Source organism: Piliocolobus tephrosceles, chromosome 16, assembly GCF_002776525.5.
Source record: "Piliocolobus tephrosceles isolate RC106 chromosome 16, ASM277652v3, whole genome shotgun sequence".
Taxonomy (NCBI): domain Eukaryota; kingdom Metazoa; phylum Chordata; class Mammalia; order Primates; family Cercopithecidae; genus Piliocolobus; species Piliocolobus tephrosceles.
The window spans coordinates 23402672-23419154 of NC_045449.1; the positions used below are offsets into that span (position 1 = coordinate 23402672).

A 16483-nucleotide genomic window follows, 5' to 3' on the forward strand; every position below is an offset into this window, starting at 1 on the left:
TTTTTTTTTTTTTTTTTTTGAGGCGGAGTCTTGCTCTGTCGCCCGGACTAGAGTGCAGTGGCCGGATCTCAGCTCACTGCAAGCTCCGCCTCCCGGGTTTACGCCATTCTCCTGCCTCTGCCTCCCGAGTAGCTGAGACTACAGGCGCCCGCCACCTCGCCCGGCTAGTTTTTTGTATTTTTTAGTAGGGACGGGGTTTCACCGAGTTAGCCAGGATGGTCTTGATCTCCTGACCTCGTGATCCGCCCGTCTCGGCCTCCCAAAGTGCTGGGATTACAGGCTTGAGCCACCGTGCCCGGCCAACTTTATCTTTCTTACTAAAATAGTGTAGTGGGCCGTGCGTGGTGGTTCATGCCCATAATCCCAGCACTTTGGGAGGCTAAGGCAGGCGGATCACGAGGTCAGGAGTTCGAGGCAAGTTTTGCCAACATGGAGAAACCCCATCTGTACTCAAAATACAAAAAATTAGCCAAGCATTGTGGTGTACGCCTGTAATCCCACCTACTCCGGAGGCTAAGGCAGGAGAATTGCTTGAATCTGGGAAGTGGAGGTTGCAGTGAGCCGAGATTGTGCCACTGCACTTCAGCCTGGGCAACAGAGCAAGAATCCATCTCAAAAATAAATAAATAAATTAATTAAAGAAAAACAAAATAGTGTAGTGAAGATGGAGGAGACAGTAGCAGATGGGGTCTGCGCATGTTGGCTCACGTCTGAAATCCCAGCACTTTGGAAGGCTGAAGTGGGTGACTTAAGCCCTAGAACAGTGTCTGGCACATAGCAAGTACTCAATAGATTTTTGTTGAGTGAGTGAATAAATGACATCTTTCTCTGGGTTGGCTCTCCCCTTCTGGTATCGACATGACTACAGCAGCTCCAGATATTGTGTCTTCTTACATACAGCTCCAGTGGGAAAGCAGCAAAATTCTCCTTGTACCTTTTATCTCCTTGGGTTATGTGCCCATTCCTAAAACAATCATCATGGGCAAGAGAATGTTATATGCTGATTGAGTTGGTTCTGGGTTGTGTGCTCCCTGCCTGGAGTAAGCCTCATCCAACCACATGGTCTGAGTTTGGAGTAGGGGTGTTTCTATGGATAACTATATTGTATATAATGAATTAATGATTGGCAGGGGAAAAATCCACTATTCTACCCTTGGTAAGAAATTCAAGTGGCTCACGCCTGTAAACCCAGCACTTTGGGACGCCGAGGAAGTTGGATCACCAGGTCAGGAGTTCAAGACCAGCCTGGCCAAGATGGTGAAACTTTGTCTCTACTAAAAATAAAAAAAATTAGCTGGTGTGGTGGTGGGTGCCTGTAATCCCAGTTACTTGGGAGGTTGAGGCAAGAGAATCACTTGAATCTCCCTGGCAGAAGAACCGCAGGGAGGCAGAGGTTGCAGTGAGCCGAGATCGGGCCACTGCACTCTAGCCTGGGTGACAGAGCAAGACTCTGCCTCAAAGAAAGAAAAAAAAGAAATTCAAGTAGGGAAATGGCTCAGAAGACCCACAGTGGTTCAAATACAGGAATATATGTTGTTGTCATATATATAGTCTCCAGCAGGGGACGCCCCCTTCCCCTCTCCCCTGGGAGCCAAGAGTCTAGCCTGGGCCACCAGCCCATACCCCAAGTCCAGGCAGCATTGATTCCCCACCAGAATGGAGCTCAGGTTCAGTGGGGGATGACTCAGGAAAGCACTGCAATTGACACTTAGCGGTTTTCTACTCTTCAGACCCAGGGCCATGGAGCCTTGAGTAGAGTTTTTTTATTTTTTTTAATCAGCATCTCTATTTTCTCTTTGACCCCAATTCCCTCCCTGCTACTCTCTACACCCCAGGAACTCACCAGCCGGGAGCAGGCGGCAGCTAATTTTGGTACCACTTAAGGGTTCCCCATTCTGGCCCCCCTTCTACTCTCTCACCCCCAAATATTTGTATCTGGAGTATTTTCTTCCAAGAGGCTGCAACACCCAAGGCTAGTACCTCTCATAACCAACCCACACAAGCGCCCACCTCCCTCTAGGAATTGGCCAAATTTGGCATTTTTTTCATGACAGTCTGCCATTCCTAGATGTTTTCTACATTAAAGAAGAAGAAAAAAAATCACTGTTTTCTCCTTAACTTCAAGAACTTCAAGCTACCACTCTCTCCTCTTCCCCTATAAGGGAAGAGAAAACAAAAAGTTGAAATATAAAAATTCCCCTCCTCACCAGGCGCAGTGGCTCATACCTGTAAATCCCAGCACTTTGGGAGGCCAAGGAGGGCAGATCACCTGAGATTGGGAGTTCCAGACCAGCCTGACCAACATGGAGAAACCCCGTCTCTACTAAAAATCCAAAAAATTAGCCAGGCATGGTGGCACATGCCTGTAATCCCAACTACTCAGGAGGCTAAGGCAGGAGAATCACCTAGAACCCGGGAGGCGGAGGTTGCAGTGAGCCGAGGTCGTGCCATTGCACTCCAACCTGGCCAACAAGAGTGAAACTCTGTCTCAAAAAAAAAAAAAGAAATCCCCCCTCCCATTATTCAAGTTATTGTCATCACTCTCTTCTCTGCCCCATAAAGCTGTGAAGCCCTCTTCTGCCTCACTCTTTTTTTTTTTTTGAGACGGAGTCTCGCTCTGTCTCCTGGGCTGGAGTGCAGTGCCGGATCTCAGCTCACTGCAAGCTCCGCCTCCCGGGTTTACGCCATTCTCCTGCCTCAGCCTCCCGAGTAGCTGGGACTACAGGCACCCGCCACCTCGCCCGGCTAGTTTTTTGTATTTTTTAGTAGAGATGGGGTTTCACCGTGTTAGCCAGGATGGTCTCGATCTCCTGACCTCGTGATCCGCCCGTCTCGGCCTCCCAAAGTGCTGGGATTACAGGCTTGAGCCACCGCTCCCAGCCTTCTGCCTCACTCTTGACAGCATGAGGGGCCAGTGGGCAGGGATTGTGGTTTGAATATCTGAATTGTTTTTCCTTCCACTCTGGGTACTTGCTCAGGCATTGGGGTCTCCTTACTCTTGGCCACATGAGTTTCTTCAGAATCCTCTGGTCAACTGGGACCTTGATTTTGAGACAGTTTAGCCTGGGGTATTTTTGTTCTGTTTGTTCTGTTTATCAGTTCTGTCTGTTTGCCTGTTTTCTTCTGTCAGTTTTAGTTTTTTTCATCATTGTGGTTCTGGAAACTTCTCGTGTGCGGTGTCTGGCAAGTTTTGAACAGGTTCTTTCTATAAAAATCAAAGATTTTTAAAAAATGTTCCACCAGGCATGGTGGCTCACGCCTGTAATCCCAACGCTTTAGGAGGCCAAGGCGGGCAGATCACAAGGTTAGGAGTTTGAGACAAGCCTGGCCAATATGGTGAAACCCCGTCTCTACTAAAACTACAAAAATTAGCCGGGCTTGGTGGGGTGCACCTGTAATCCCAGGTACTCAAGAGGCTGAGGCAGAAGAATTGCTTGAACCCGGGAGGTGGAAGTTGCAGTGAGCTGAGATCGTACCACTGCACTCCAGCCTGGGTAACAGAGGGAGACTCCATCTCAAAAAAAAAAGTGTTCCAAGGCTAGGGGCAGTAGCTAACAACTGTAATCTCAGCACTTTGGGAGGCCAAAGGAGGTGGCTCACTTGAGCCCAGGAGTTCAAGACCAGCCTGGGCCAAGCCAGGCACGGTGGCCCACACCTGTAATCCCAGCACTTTGGGAGGCTGAGGCAGGTGGATCACCTGAGGTCAGGAGTTCGAGACCAGCCTGGCCAACCTGGTGAAACTCCATCTCTACTAAAAATACAAAAAATTAGCCAGATGTGGTGGCAGAAGACTATAACCCCAGCTACTTGGGAGCCTGAGGCAGGAAAATCGCTTGAACCCGGGAGACAAAGGTTGCAGTGAGATGAGATTGCGCCATTTCACTCCAGCCTGGGAGTCTCAAAAAAAAAGAAAGAAGAAGAAGGAGAAGGAGAAGGAGAAGGAGAAGGAGAAGAAGAAGACCAGCCTGGGCAACATGGTGAGAGCCTGTCTCTATAAAAAATACAGAAATTAGGCTAGGCATGGTGACTCATCCCTGTAAACCCAGCACTTTGGGAGGCTGAGGCAGGCGGATCATGAGGTCAGGAGTTCGAGACCAGCCTAGCCAACATGGTGAAACCCTGTCTCTACTAAAAATACAAAAATTAGCCGGTGTGGTGGCGGGGACCTGTAATCCCAGCTACTCGGGAGGCTGAGCCAGGAGAATCACTTGAACCAGGGAGGTGGAGGTTGCAGTGAGCCGAGATAGCACCACTGCACTCCAACCTGGGCGATGAGCAAGACTCCGTCTCAAAAAAAAGACCAAAAACAGAAATTAGCTGGGCGTGGTCATGCACATCTGTAGTCCCAGCTACCTGGGAGGCTAAGACAGGGGAATCACCTGAGCCCAGGAGGTGGAGGTTGCAGTGTGCCAAAATTGCACCACTATACTCTAGCCCAGACAACAGAGTGAGATTGTGTCTCAAAACAAATTTTTTTTTAATTAAAAAAACAATGTGGCCCGGTGCAGTGGCTCATGCCTGTAATCCCAGCACTTTGGGAGGCCAAGGTGGGCGGATCACGAGGTCACGAGATCGAGACCATCCTGGCTAACACAGTGAAACACCCTCTCTACTAAAAATACAAAAAATTAGCCGGGCATGGTGATGGGCGCCTGTAGTCTCAGCTACTCGGGAGGCTGAGACAGGAGAATGGCATGAACCAGGGAGGCAGAACTTGCAGTAAGCCGAGATGGTGTCACTGCACTCCAGCCTGGGCAACAGAGCAAGACTCTGCCTCAAAAAAGAAAAAAAAAAAATGTTCAGGCCAGGTACAGTGACTCACGCCTGTAATCTCAGCACTTTGGGAGGTGGAGTAAGTGGAGTTCAAGACCAACCTGGGCTACATGGTGAAACGCCATCTGCACAAAAAAATTACCAAAACATTAGCCGGGTGTGGTGGCCCGCGTCTATAGTCCCAGCTACTTGGGAGGTTGAAGAAGGAGGATTGCTGGAGTCTGGGAGGCAGAGGTTGCAGTGAGATTCAACCATTGCACTCTAGCCTAGGGGAGCCAGACTCCATCTCAAAAAAAATAAAAATTTCATCTTAAAAAAGAAAAGAAAATCCTTTATTAACCCCACGGCCCTCTCCTGTTCAGTATTGGTCCTCAATATCCAAGGGTTTAGCATCCAGGAATTCAACCAACTGAAGAACAAAAATATCTGGGGAAAGGCCAGGCATGGTGTCTCATGCCTGTAAACTCAGCACTCAGGGACGCCGAGGCTGAGGATCACTTGAGGCCAGGAGTTCGTGACTAGCCTGGGCAACATAGTGAGAATCTGTCTCTGCAAAAGATTTAAAAATTAGCGCTGGGCGTGGTATCTGACACCTGTAATCCCAGCACTTTGGGAGGCCAAGGTGGGTGGATCACCTGAGGTTGGGAGTTTGAGACCAGCCTAACCAACATGGAGAAACCCCGTCTCTACTGAAAATACAAAATTAGCCAGGCGTGGTGGTGCATGCCTGTGATCCCAGCTACTCAGGAGGCTGAGGCAGGAAAATCACTTGAACCCGGGAGGTGGAGGTTGCAGTGAGCCAAGATCGTGCCGTTGCACTGTAGATTGGGCAACAAGAGCGAAACTCCGTCTCAAAAAAAAAAAAAAGGAATTACTAGGCAAGGTGGCAGCAGGTCTATAGTCACAGCTACTAGTGGGGTTGAGGTGGGAGGAATCCTTGGGCCATGATTGCACCACTGCACTCCGGTCTGGGCGACAGAGCAAGACCCTGTCTCAAAAAAAATAAATAAAATAAAAGAGAGAAGGGGAGGAGAGAAATTGAGGATAGCCAGAATATACAGTCATGTCTTCCCACGGAATTTAGATACCATAATTTCCACCCTCCCATCCTATGGATACCAAAATCTGCTGATTCTCTTGTAGTAAGAGACGACTTTAAGTCATCTCTAGATTACTTATAATATCTAATACAATGTAAGTGCTATATAAATAGTTGTTATACTGTATTGTGTCATATTTTTGTTATTTTTGTTATTTTAGAGATGAGGTCCCCGAAGTCCCGTGATAGAGATTTCTGTCTGTTTTGTTCACTGATGTATCCCCAGCACGGGACAGAGCTTGCTAGTAGATGCTTTATACATCTTCCTCCATAGTCAGGCATGTTAGCATGTGCCTGTAGTACTGGCCACTCAAGAGGGCTGAAACTGGAAGATTGCTTGAACCCAAGAGTTTCAGGTTCCAGTGAGCTATGATCATGCCACTGCACTCCAGCCTGGGCGACAGAATGAGCACTGACTCTAAGAACCTTCTTTCCTAAACTCCCCTCTACCAAGGTGTATCTCTGTTTCAAGTGTTTGATTTAGAGGCTACAAAGGATGAGAGGGCTCAAGGCCTCAAACAGACCAAGGTAAATGGAGTTTCTCCAGCTGCTAGAGCGGTCTAGGAGAGCTTAGGTGGCTAAGCTGCTTCTTCCTCCTTTGCAAACCCTCTGTTTTTTCTCCATAAAGGAATGACCTCAGATAGGAGACAGTAGCCGAAGGTTTCAGGAGGGAAATCCACACCTGCTCTTCATCCCAAACACCGACCCAAGGACCACTCCTTCCAGGAGCCTAGTATAAAGCAAAGGTGCAGACAGCCCGGGGCCACCGCTGACCTCTAGGGCAAGGCAAAGTTAAGGCTAGGAGAGGATCCTGCAGGCCAAAGGATGAAAAGGACTAGGAACAAACAACAATAAAACCCTTATGGGGACAGGGGGTACAGTGCCCCCTCCCAGTCCCACAACCATTCCTCCCTCGATGGAAGGACGATTTCTGCTATTTGGCCTCATGGGAAATGTAGTTTAGGAGTCGTGGCCAGAAGGGCCTTTTACAAAACTTTGGCAGAAGAAAAAAATACGTTGTGTAAGGGAGTCCAAAACTACCACCATGCTTCCATGCTTGCACAGACTCTAAATACACATTTCCCCACTTCCTTTGCCTCGACCAGTCTCCAGAGCGGTTCCTCCTCCCGCCCACATCCCCTGGGTCTCGGCTTTCCATTTGGGCCGACCTACCTCTCTCCTACTCGCTGGTGCGTCAGCCGCTCCGTTCAATCGTAGGAACGCTCCTGGTCGGTTCCCGGAGTGCCTTGCGGCTGTAATGGCTGCCCCCAGCTGGCGCGGGGCTGCGCTTGTTCAAGCGGTGTTAAGGGTCTGGCAGGTGGGCCCTCATGTCGCGAGGGAGCGGGTGATCCCTTTTTCCTCACCCTTAGGCTTCCAACGGCGATGCGTGTCCTGCGTTGCGGGGTCCGCTTTCTCTGGTCTCCGCTTAGCCTCGGCTTCTCGGAATTATGGCCAGGGCTCTGCCCTGGACCACTTCCTCGGATTCTCTCAGCCCGACAGTTCGGTGACTTCTTGCGTCCCCGCGGTGTCCATGCACAGAGGTAAAGAGCCCTGATAGGTTTGCCCGGAACTGTCACGTTTTTAGCACTGAAAGGTTTCTGGGGATATTGTCTTTGATTCTATTTTATAGAAAACGATGTTGAGGCCCTGACAGGGACGAGCAGTGAAAAATCTCACAGGAGAGAAATAACAGTTTGAGTGGGAGAAGGAAACGATCTGGTCACAACCAGAGGCGCTCACTAAAGAGCATGAAGTTGAAGGGCCACATGAGATTGAAGGGCCACAGACAAAGCAGAACTATGGCTCTGCACCCTGACATGGGAAGCAAATTTGATCCAATAAATGCATGTTGGGCTTCATCTACTTGTCAAGACACAGTTGCACCTGGAAAATAGCACACTTTATTCTTCAAACAGAGTCCAGTATTGGAGACTGGACACAAACTGGTCGTTGCAAAATGGTGTCATAAGGAGATAATATAAAAAGACTGGGCCCTCTCCCTTCTTGACCCCTAGCCCTGCCTCCCGTCCCTCCTTCAGAAAAAAAAAAAGACTAGGAAAGCTTGCAGAGCCTTCATAGCACCCTTAGTAGGGTGAGAGAATGAGAACTGAGGAATTATCTGGCTTTGTGTAGTCCAGCTTGCTTAAATGTACATACACTTCTCAGGCACAGCTACACATTATAATTACATGCAGTAATTGAGTGTTAAGTGCCAGGCATTGTGCTGAGTTGTTTTACACAATTGCTAGTCATCAAAAAAAATTATAAGCTTGTAAGTAGGTACCGTTAATATCAACTAGATTTTACATATGAGAAAACTAAAGGGCTCAGAGAGTTACTTTATAAATTAATGTAAATTAAGGGCCAAACAAAGTCTCAAAGTCAGGTCTAGGTGCCTTCAACCTGGTGCACTAATTTTGTATCCCTGCACCCTTTGTGGGCAGGCAGGAACAAGCACCTGACAGGAAATCCAGATTCCACTGTGTCTCACGCCTCTTCCCACTTGCACATAGATGAGCAGGATCTCCTCTTGGTCCATCACCCTGATATGCCTGAGAATCCCCGGGTCCTACGAGTGGTCCTCCTGGGAGCCCCGAATGCAGGGAAGTCAACACTCTCCAACCAGCTACTGGGCCGAAAGGTATGCTACACCCTTGACCATCCTACCCTTTACATCTTTTACTTCTTGCCATGCCTTCAGGGATGGTCTTGAAGGGATCTGGGACCTCACTGAGACTCCTTTGTTCATGGCAGGTGTTCCCTGTTTCCAAGAAGGTGCATACCACTCGCTGCCAAGCTCTGGGGGTCATCACAGAGAAGGAGACCCAGGTGGTGGGTACCTACAAAGGGAGTCCTTGAAACAGTACAGAGGATGAAGCTAAGAGGGTCTCCCTTACCATCAGCCTTAAAGAAAATGATGGTTACATTCATTTATCTGAGGAAAGGGTTTTTTTTTTTTTTTGGAGATGGAGTCTCACTCTGTCACCCAGACTGAAGTCCAGTGACTCTATGTTGGCTCACTGCAAGCTCCACCTCCTGGATTCACGCCATTCTCCTGCCTCAGCCTCCCGAGTAGCTGGGACTACAGGCGCCCGCCACCATACCTGGCTAATTTTTTGTATTTTTAGTAGAAACGGTGTCTCACCATGTTAGCCAGGATGGTCTTGATATCCTGACCTCGTGATCAGCCTGCCTCGGCCTCCCAAAGTGCTGGGATTACAGTCGTGAGCCACCATGCCCGGCCAGGAAAGGGGGTTCCCTCTTCCTTTAGGCATGGTACAGTTCTGTCTCTACCTTGCCCTCCCCTGGCATCTAGTCAGAAATATTTCATTCTCTTTTTTTTTTTTTTTTTTTGAGATGGAGTTTCACTCTTGTTGCCCAGGCTGGAGTTCAGTGGCACAATCTCAGCTCACCACAACCTCTGCCTCCTGGGTTTAAGTAGTTCTCCTGCCTCAGCCTCCCGAGTAGCTGGGACTACAGGCATGTGCCACCACGCCCGGCTAATTTTGTGTTTTTGGTAGAGATGGGGTTTCACCATGTTGGCCAGTCTGGTCTCAAACTCCTGACCTCAGGTGATCCGCCCACCTCAGCCTCCCAAAGTGCTGGGATTATGAGCATGAGCCACCACGCCCAGCCGGTTTCATTCTCTGTTTACTGCTTCCTAATCTTCCTTATATTCACAGTCATCGTCTTTCTCCAAGATCCCATCAAAGCAGAATGGTAAAAACCTAAGGTCAGCCTGGGTGCAGTGCACATATCCCAGCACTGTGGGAGGCCAAAGTGGGTGGATCACTCGAGATCAGGAGTTCGAGACCAGCCTGGCCAACATAGTGAAACCCTGTCTCTACTAAAAAAATACAAAAATTAGCCAGGTGCGGTGGTGCACACCTGTAATCCCAGCTACTCAGGAGGTTGAGGCAGGAGAATTGCTTGAACCTGGGAGGCAGAGGTTGCAGTGAGCCAAGATGGTACCACTGCACTCCAGCCTGGGCGACAGAGTGAGACTCCGTCTCAAAAAAAAAAACCCAAAAAATAAACCTAAAGTCAATAATAGCTTGACTGAGGAGGGAGGGCAGGCTCCTGACATCACAGGTACCCTCTCTGTCACTTCCCAGTCATAATCTTTTCTCCTGGGGTCTGGGTATCTCACTTTCTTGATTTTAGATTCTACTTGACACACCTGGCATTATCAGTCCTGGTAAACAGAAGAGGTAATGGTGGTGGAATTGGGGTGGATATGGGGGGAGGTACTGAAACAGGGTGGGGAGATTCCATTATAGGGGCTGGAAAACCCCTTTACCATACAACATCCCTCATCAGAAATGCCTGAGTCATAAGACCCTTCCTGACTGATGTATGTCTGTTCCTCAGGCACCACCTGGAGCTCTCTTTGTTGGAAGATCCATGGAAGAGCATGGAATCTGCTGATCTTGGTTAGGTTCAGGATGGGAACCTTAAGCCCAGTTTACAGGGGTCATGGCCTTTCATTCCTTGGTAGTTTGTGGGGCGAAAGCCAAGCTCATACCATGTAAGTTTTTGTCAGGGCAGGAGGAACAGTGACCATTTGCTTTTCCTTCTTCTTGCCTTGTCATCTTCCAGTTGTGGTTCTCGTGGATGTCTCAGACAAGTGGACACGGAACCAGCTCAGCCCTCAGTTGCTCAGGTGCTTGACCAAGTTCTCCCAGATCCCTAGTGTCCTGGTCATGAACAAGGTGAGCACTACCCACCCAAGGAAGGGGTCTACTTCCCTTCAAGTCCCCTATCTCTGACCACACACCCTTTGCCCATCCCCCATGTCCAGGTAGATTGTCTGAAGCGGAAGTCAGTTCTCCTGGAGCTCACGGCAGCCCTCACTGAAGGTGTGGTCAACGGCAAAAAGCTCGAGATGAGGCAGGCCTTCCACTCACACCCTGGTACCCGTTGCCCCAGCCCAGCAGTTAAGGACCCAAACACACTCTCTGTGGGAAACCCTCAGAGGATTGGCTGGCCCCACTTCAAGGAGATCTTCATGTTGTCAGCCCTAAGCCAGGAGGATGTGAAAACACTAAAGGTCAGTTAGTCTTGGCCATAGCCTGGCCCTTGGTTTCTACCATATGAAGACAGCCCTCAAAGTTCCTCCTGGAAGCAAAAATGAGGAGAAAAGTCCTGGTTGGGATTAAGATGCCCATCTATTCCCTCTGTTCCCACAGCAATACCTCCTGACACAGGCCCAGCCAGGGCCCTGGGAGTACCACAGTGCAGTCCTCACTAGCCAGACACCAGAAGAGATCTGCGCCAACATTATCCGAGAGAAGCTCCTAGAGCACCTGCCTCAGGAGATGCCTTACAATGTACAGCAGGTACAGAGTGAAGGGTTCTGGGGGCTCTCTACCAGACACACACCTTTACCCAGGAGTATGACTGACTAATCTTTTGTCTCCCTGTACAGAAGACGGCAGTATGGGAGGAAGGACCAGGTGGGGAGCTAGTTATCCAACAGAAGCTTCTGGTGCCCAAAGAATCTTATATGGTAAGTGAGACTAGGCTCAGAGGAGAGATCAAGACTATGTTTGGCAGGAGTTCTTCCCCTAGCTTGGAGCCCTGAGAGCAGGACCATGTCCTTCTCTCTTTTTTCTTTTTCTTTTTTTTGAGACAGAGTCTTGCTCTGTCACTGAGGCTGGAGTGCAGTGGTGGGATCACAGCTCACTGCAGCTGGGATCACAGCTCACTGCAGCCTTGACTTCCCACGCTCAAGCAATCCTCCCGCCTCAGCCCCCTGAGGAGCTGGGACCAGCTAATTTTTTTATTTTTTATTTTTTTGAGACAAAGTCTCACTCTGTCACCCAGGCTGGAGTGCAGTGCACTCTGCTCACTGCAACCTCCGCCTCCTGGGCTCAAGTGATTCTCCTGCCTCAGCCTCCCAAGAAGCTGAGATTACAGGTGCCCACCACCACGCCCAGCTAATTTTTGTATTTTTAGTAGAGACAGAGTTTCACCATGTTGGCCAGGCTGGTTTCAAACTCTTGAACTCAAATTGTCCGCCCGCCTCAGCCTCCCAAAGTGCCGCCTGACCATCTGCTAATTTAAAAAAATGTTTTGGCCGGGCGCGGTGTCTCAAGCCTGTAATCCCAGCACTTTGGGAGACCGAGACGGGCGGATCACGAGGTCAGGAGATCGAGACCATCCTGGCTAACACGGTGAAACCTCGTCTCTACTAAAAAATACAAAAAACTAGCTAGGCGATGTGGCGGGCGCCTGTAGTCCCAGCTACTTGGGAGGCTGAGGCAGGAGAATGGCGTAAACCTGGGAGGCGGAGCTTGCAGTGAGCTGAGATCCAGCCACTGCACTCCAGCCTGGACGATAGAGCCAGACTCCCAGACTCCGTCTCAAAAAAAAAAAAAAAAAAAAGTTTTGTAGAGAAGGGGTTTCACTCTGTTGCCCAGGCTGGTCTCAAACTCCTGGGCTCAAGCAGTCCACCCACCTTAGCCTCCGAAAGTGCTGGGATTAATAGGCGTGAGCCACTGCACCTAACCCTCTCCTTTTTTAATTTTTTAATCTCTTTTGAGCCAGGGTCTTGCTCTGTCACTCAGGCTGGGATGCAGAGGCGCAATCTCAGCTCACTGCAACTTCTGCCTCTCGGGTTCAAGTGATTCTCCTGCCTCAGCCTCCCGAGTAGCTAAGATTACAGGTGCCTGCCACCATGCCCAGCTAATATTTTGTAGAGACAGGGTTTCACCATGTTGACCAGGCTGGTTTCGAACTCCTGACCTCAGGTGATCTGCCTGCCTCAACCTCCCAAAGTGCTGGGATTACAGGCATGAGCCACCGCACCTGGCCACCCTCTCTTTTTTTTAAAGGGGGGTTGCACTTTTACCCAGGCTGAACTCAAACTCCTGTGCTCGAAGGATCCTCTCACCTCAGCCCCCCGAATAGCTGGGACTACAGGCATGTGCCATCATTCCTGTCTTCCTTCTCTTTCATATACCCTCAGAAACTGCTGATTGGTCCGAAGGGCCATGTGATCTCCCAGATAGCACAGGAGGCAGGCCGCGACCTCATGAACATCTTCCTCTGTGATGTTGACATCCACCTCTCTGTGAAGCTCCTCAAGTGACCACCCTCTACTGACCCTCCCAGGACATTCCAGCTCAAGCTGCTGGCAGGAACTGACCAGATCTGTCCTTGGCTAGGGACCCTGTAGGGACTGGTGAGAGACATGAACACTGACTGGCTGCTAGCTGGCCTGGCCCTGCTGAGTCTGCATAGTCCCTGCCCAGCTGTGTCTCCTGTTGGAAGAAGGAACTGGCCTTAGCTCAGTTTCCAGGTGGTTCCACTGCCTGGGACCACAGCTACAAAGGTGTAGCTAAGAAGATGGCTCATTGGTGGGAGCAATATCACCCTACCTCCAGCTAGCTATGGGCCCAGAATTTCTCCCTGAGTCGCTGTTGCTGGTAGGGAGATTTCTCTTCACGCCCTCATTTCCTTCACCTTGAACTTGGATAAGAACTCCTGTCTCCTGAATGAGGTAGCGCCTCCCATCTGCTCCCCAATTCTTGATCTCTCCCACCCCATCCCTCTCCCCAGTCTTGGATACTAATAAAAGACAGGCATTCTGGTTCTCATCTTTATTCCTTTTATTTTTTTATTTTTATTTTTTAATGTTAGGGACTGAGTCTCACTATGTTGTCTAGGCTGGTCTCAAACTCCTGGGCTCAAGAAATCCTCCTGCCTTGGCCTCTGAAAATGGTGGGATTACAGGTGTAAGCCACTGTGCCTGGCCTCATCTTTATTTCTTTACAACAGGAAAGAGAAAATGTATCTATTCCCTCCCCCACCCGCCTTCCCATGCCCTCACCCTGCCTTGTTTGAGCTGGAGTCTCCCTTCCAGTAGTCTGCTCCAGGGTCCTGAGTTCTCTTCCTGGCACGTTTTCTGGGTATAGCAAGAGAACCCTTACCATTACTAAACTCAGTAATGGTAACGGTTTCCTTGCCATTCCCAAGTGCCCTGGCAGTCAGTAGGCTGTGACAGGCTGAGCAGAGAGCTTCTTGGGCTTGCAGCATCTCTCCTGTCTTCCTTGTCAGGCTCCAGAGCTGGGGGTGCCCGGACTAGTACATCATCTATACTGTAGTGTCTCATCACAAACTTACAGTATATGATGATATCCCAGCCAGGGCCCCACTGGGGGTACAGGAAGCATGGCTTGAAAAGTACTGTCAGGGGCTGGGGGCAGAGCAGGACAGGTCAGGGCTGGACACACACAGCTCCCTGCTCCCTGCTCTACAGCTCCCTCCCAGGCTAGCATCTCCTTGATTCTGTGGTCAGGCACAGCCCAGGTGGGTTATGGGAAGGGGACTGGAGCTAGGGTCTGTTGAGATCTCATAGGGACCCAGGGTCAGTGTTAAAACAAGCCAGAGATGGCATAATGATGCAGAAGGTTCCCTTTGGTCAGACCAACAAGCAGACAGGCAGACAGACCCGGAGAAGGTGCACTTACCTGGAGCTGGAGCTGCAGACTGAGGAGGCCTTTGGATGCAGGGAGGATCTGTCCCTTCCTCTTCCTTGAGCTGCTTGCCTTTTAATATAACGGTCCCTCCTCTGGGTGGGGCACTTCTCCTGGCCCTGCCTCTTAACCCTTGCCCTGCTAGAGTCCATGAAACAAGGGTCACTGGCCCCTCTCCCTAGAAGGCCTTTTTTCACAACTCCCTCATGGACCACATTAACCCTGAGGTTCACCCTTCACTCCCATCTCCAAGAAGCTCGTCATCTCTGCTGGACTGGGAATGAGAAAGCACAGCTTCATCCCATCCATCAGCATTTAATTGCTGGTCAGATCCCTGGTGGAAGGTTTTTCGTTTTTGCTTTTTTTGTTTTGCAGTGGTGGTGGGCAATGTTAGTTGAATCTCTCTATATAGGGCAGGAAGGGTCCTGGCAGCTGGATCTCCAGCATCTGTCTGGTGGCCGAGCTCACACTACCTGTTAGCCTAAATTTCTATTCCCAGCCCCTGTCCCTATGTTTATGATGAGCCCAAGGAGGCCAGACCTAGGCAGGCAGAGAGACTCTGCCTAGCACTGCCCTGGCAAGGTCCTCTTGGGGGTTGCTCTGCTAGGAGATTTGAGAGCAGCTGAATCCCCAGCTCTTGTGGGTCTGCTCTTCAAAGCTCAAAGCACGTCCAGTGAGAGCCTAACACTGTTTGGTTCTTTGCCTCTGGGGTAAGGGAGAGGCACCTCAAAGCAGGGCCTCCACTGTTTAGAATCCCCATTCTGGGGGCCACACCCTTCGCTCTTCCCTAACCTGGACGATCTGGTCTGTGTGCTGGAAGGCAGTTATACCCTTCCTCTGCAGGGGCAGACCAGAGCAGGATGGAAGTGGGAGAAAAGACCCAATCTTTTCTGGGTCCTGTGGAGGTGTTCTATTTCCTGAGGCCACAGCACGCTGGCACATGTAACCCTCTGCTTAGCATGGTCTTCCCTCCTTTCTTGTCTAGTCAGCTCCTAGCCCCTCTTCAGAGCTTTTTTTTTTTTCCTTTTTTTGAGACAATTTCACTCTGTCACCCAGGTTAGAATGCAGTTGTGTGATCACGGCTCACTGCAGACCCCCCAGGCTCAGGTGATCCTCGCACCTCAGCCTCCCAAGTAGCTGGGACTACAGGCATGCACCACCACACCTGGCTAATTTTTGTATTTTTAGTGGAGACGGAGTTTTACCATGTTGCTTGGGCTGCTCTCAAACTCCTGGGTTCAACTGATCCGCCCACATGGCCTCCCAGAGTGCCGGGATTACAGGCACAAGCCACAGCCTCCCTCTTCACATCTCTAAGTGTTACTTCTTTTTTTTTTTTTTTTTTTTTTTTTGAGGCGGAGTCTCGCTCTGTCGCCCGGACTGGAGTGCAGTGGCCGGATCTCAGCTCACTGCAAGCTCTGCCTCCCGGGTTTATGCCATTCTCCTGCCTCAGCCTCCGGAGTAGCTGGGACTACAGGCGCCCGCCACCTCGCCCGGCTAGTTTTTGTATTTTTAGTAGAGACGGGGTTTCACCGTGTTAGCCAGGATGGTCTCGATCTCCTGACCTCGTGATCCGCCCGTCTCGGCCTCCCAAAGTGCTGGGATTACAGGCTTGAGCCACCGCGCCCGGCCACATCTAAGTGTTACTTCTGCAGGGAAGTCTTCCCAGACTATTTAAGTCCCCCTGATAGGGGCTTATTTATTTGTGTGATTATTCACATTAAGTAAATAATCATGAGGGCCTTGTTTATTCACTGATGTACTTCTGCGTTTGTTTGGTTGATTGGTTTTTTTGAGCCAGAGTCTTGCTCTGTCGCCCAGGCTGGAGTACAGTAGTGCAATCTCAGCTCACTGCAACCTCCACCTCCCAGGTTCAAGTGATTCTCCTGCCTCAGCCTCCTGAGTAGCTGGGACTACAGGCACTCGCTGCCATGCCCTGCTAATTTTTTGTATTTTTAGTGGAGACAGGGTTTCACCGTGTTGCCCAGGCTGATGTCAAACTCCTGAGCTCAGGCGATCCGCCCGCCTCAGCCTCCCAAAGTGCTGGGATTACAGGCTTGAGCCACCGCACCAGGCTCACTGATGTACTTCTATCACATAATTAGCGACTAAATAAATGTTCCAGCCTACA

At 50.1% G+C, this 16483-nt stretch overlaps 2 protein-coding genes and 1 long non-coding RNA gene across 3 annotated transcripts in view; 1 reads left to right on the top strand and 2 right to left on the bottom strand.

Moving 5' to 3' along the window:
* The window catches only part of FAM222B (family with sequence similarity 222 member B), a 104245-nt gene extending 96917 nt beyond the window's left edge, over positions 1–7328 (bottom strand). Inside the window, exon 1 of the mRNA XM_023183839.2 lies at positions 7046–7328. The gene's annotated coding sequence lies outside the window, so the exon portion shown is untranslated. The remainder of the gene's footprint in view (positions 1–7045) is intronic.
* Positions 7058–13473, top strand: ERAL1 (Era like 12S mitochondrial rRNA chaperone 1). Its single transcript, XM_023183842.3, has 10 exons — positions 7058–7413; positions 8386–8513; positions 8627–8704; positions 10037–10083; positions 10244–10305; positions 10472–10584; positions 10674–10922; positions 11062–11211; positions 11301–11381; positions 12843–13473. Exons 1-10 carry the CDS (start codon positions 7131–7133, stop codon positions 12963–12965), a joined length of 1314 nt encoding a protein of 437 aa, XP_023039610.2. The 5' UTR covers positions 7058–7130; the 3' UTR covers positions 12966–13473.
* On the bottom strand, positions 13473–14421 carry LOC113219735. The gene is made up of 3 exons (XR_003306711.2): positions 14347–14421; positions 13707–13781; positions 13473–13588 (listed from the first exon to the last, which is right to left on the bottom strand). It is a non-coding gene; the product is annotated as an uncharacterized LOC113219735 (long non-coding RNA).
* Positions 14422–16483: the final 2062 nt, after the last annotated feature.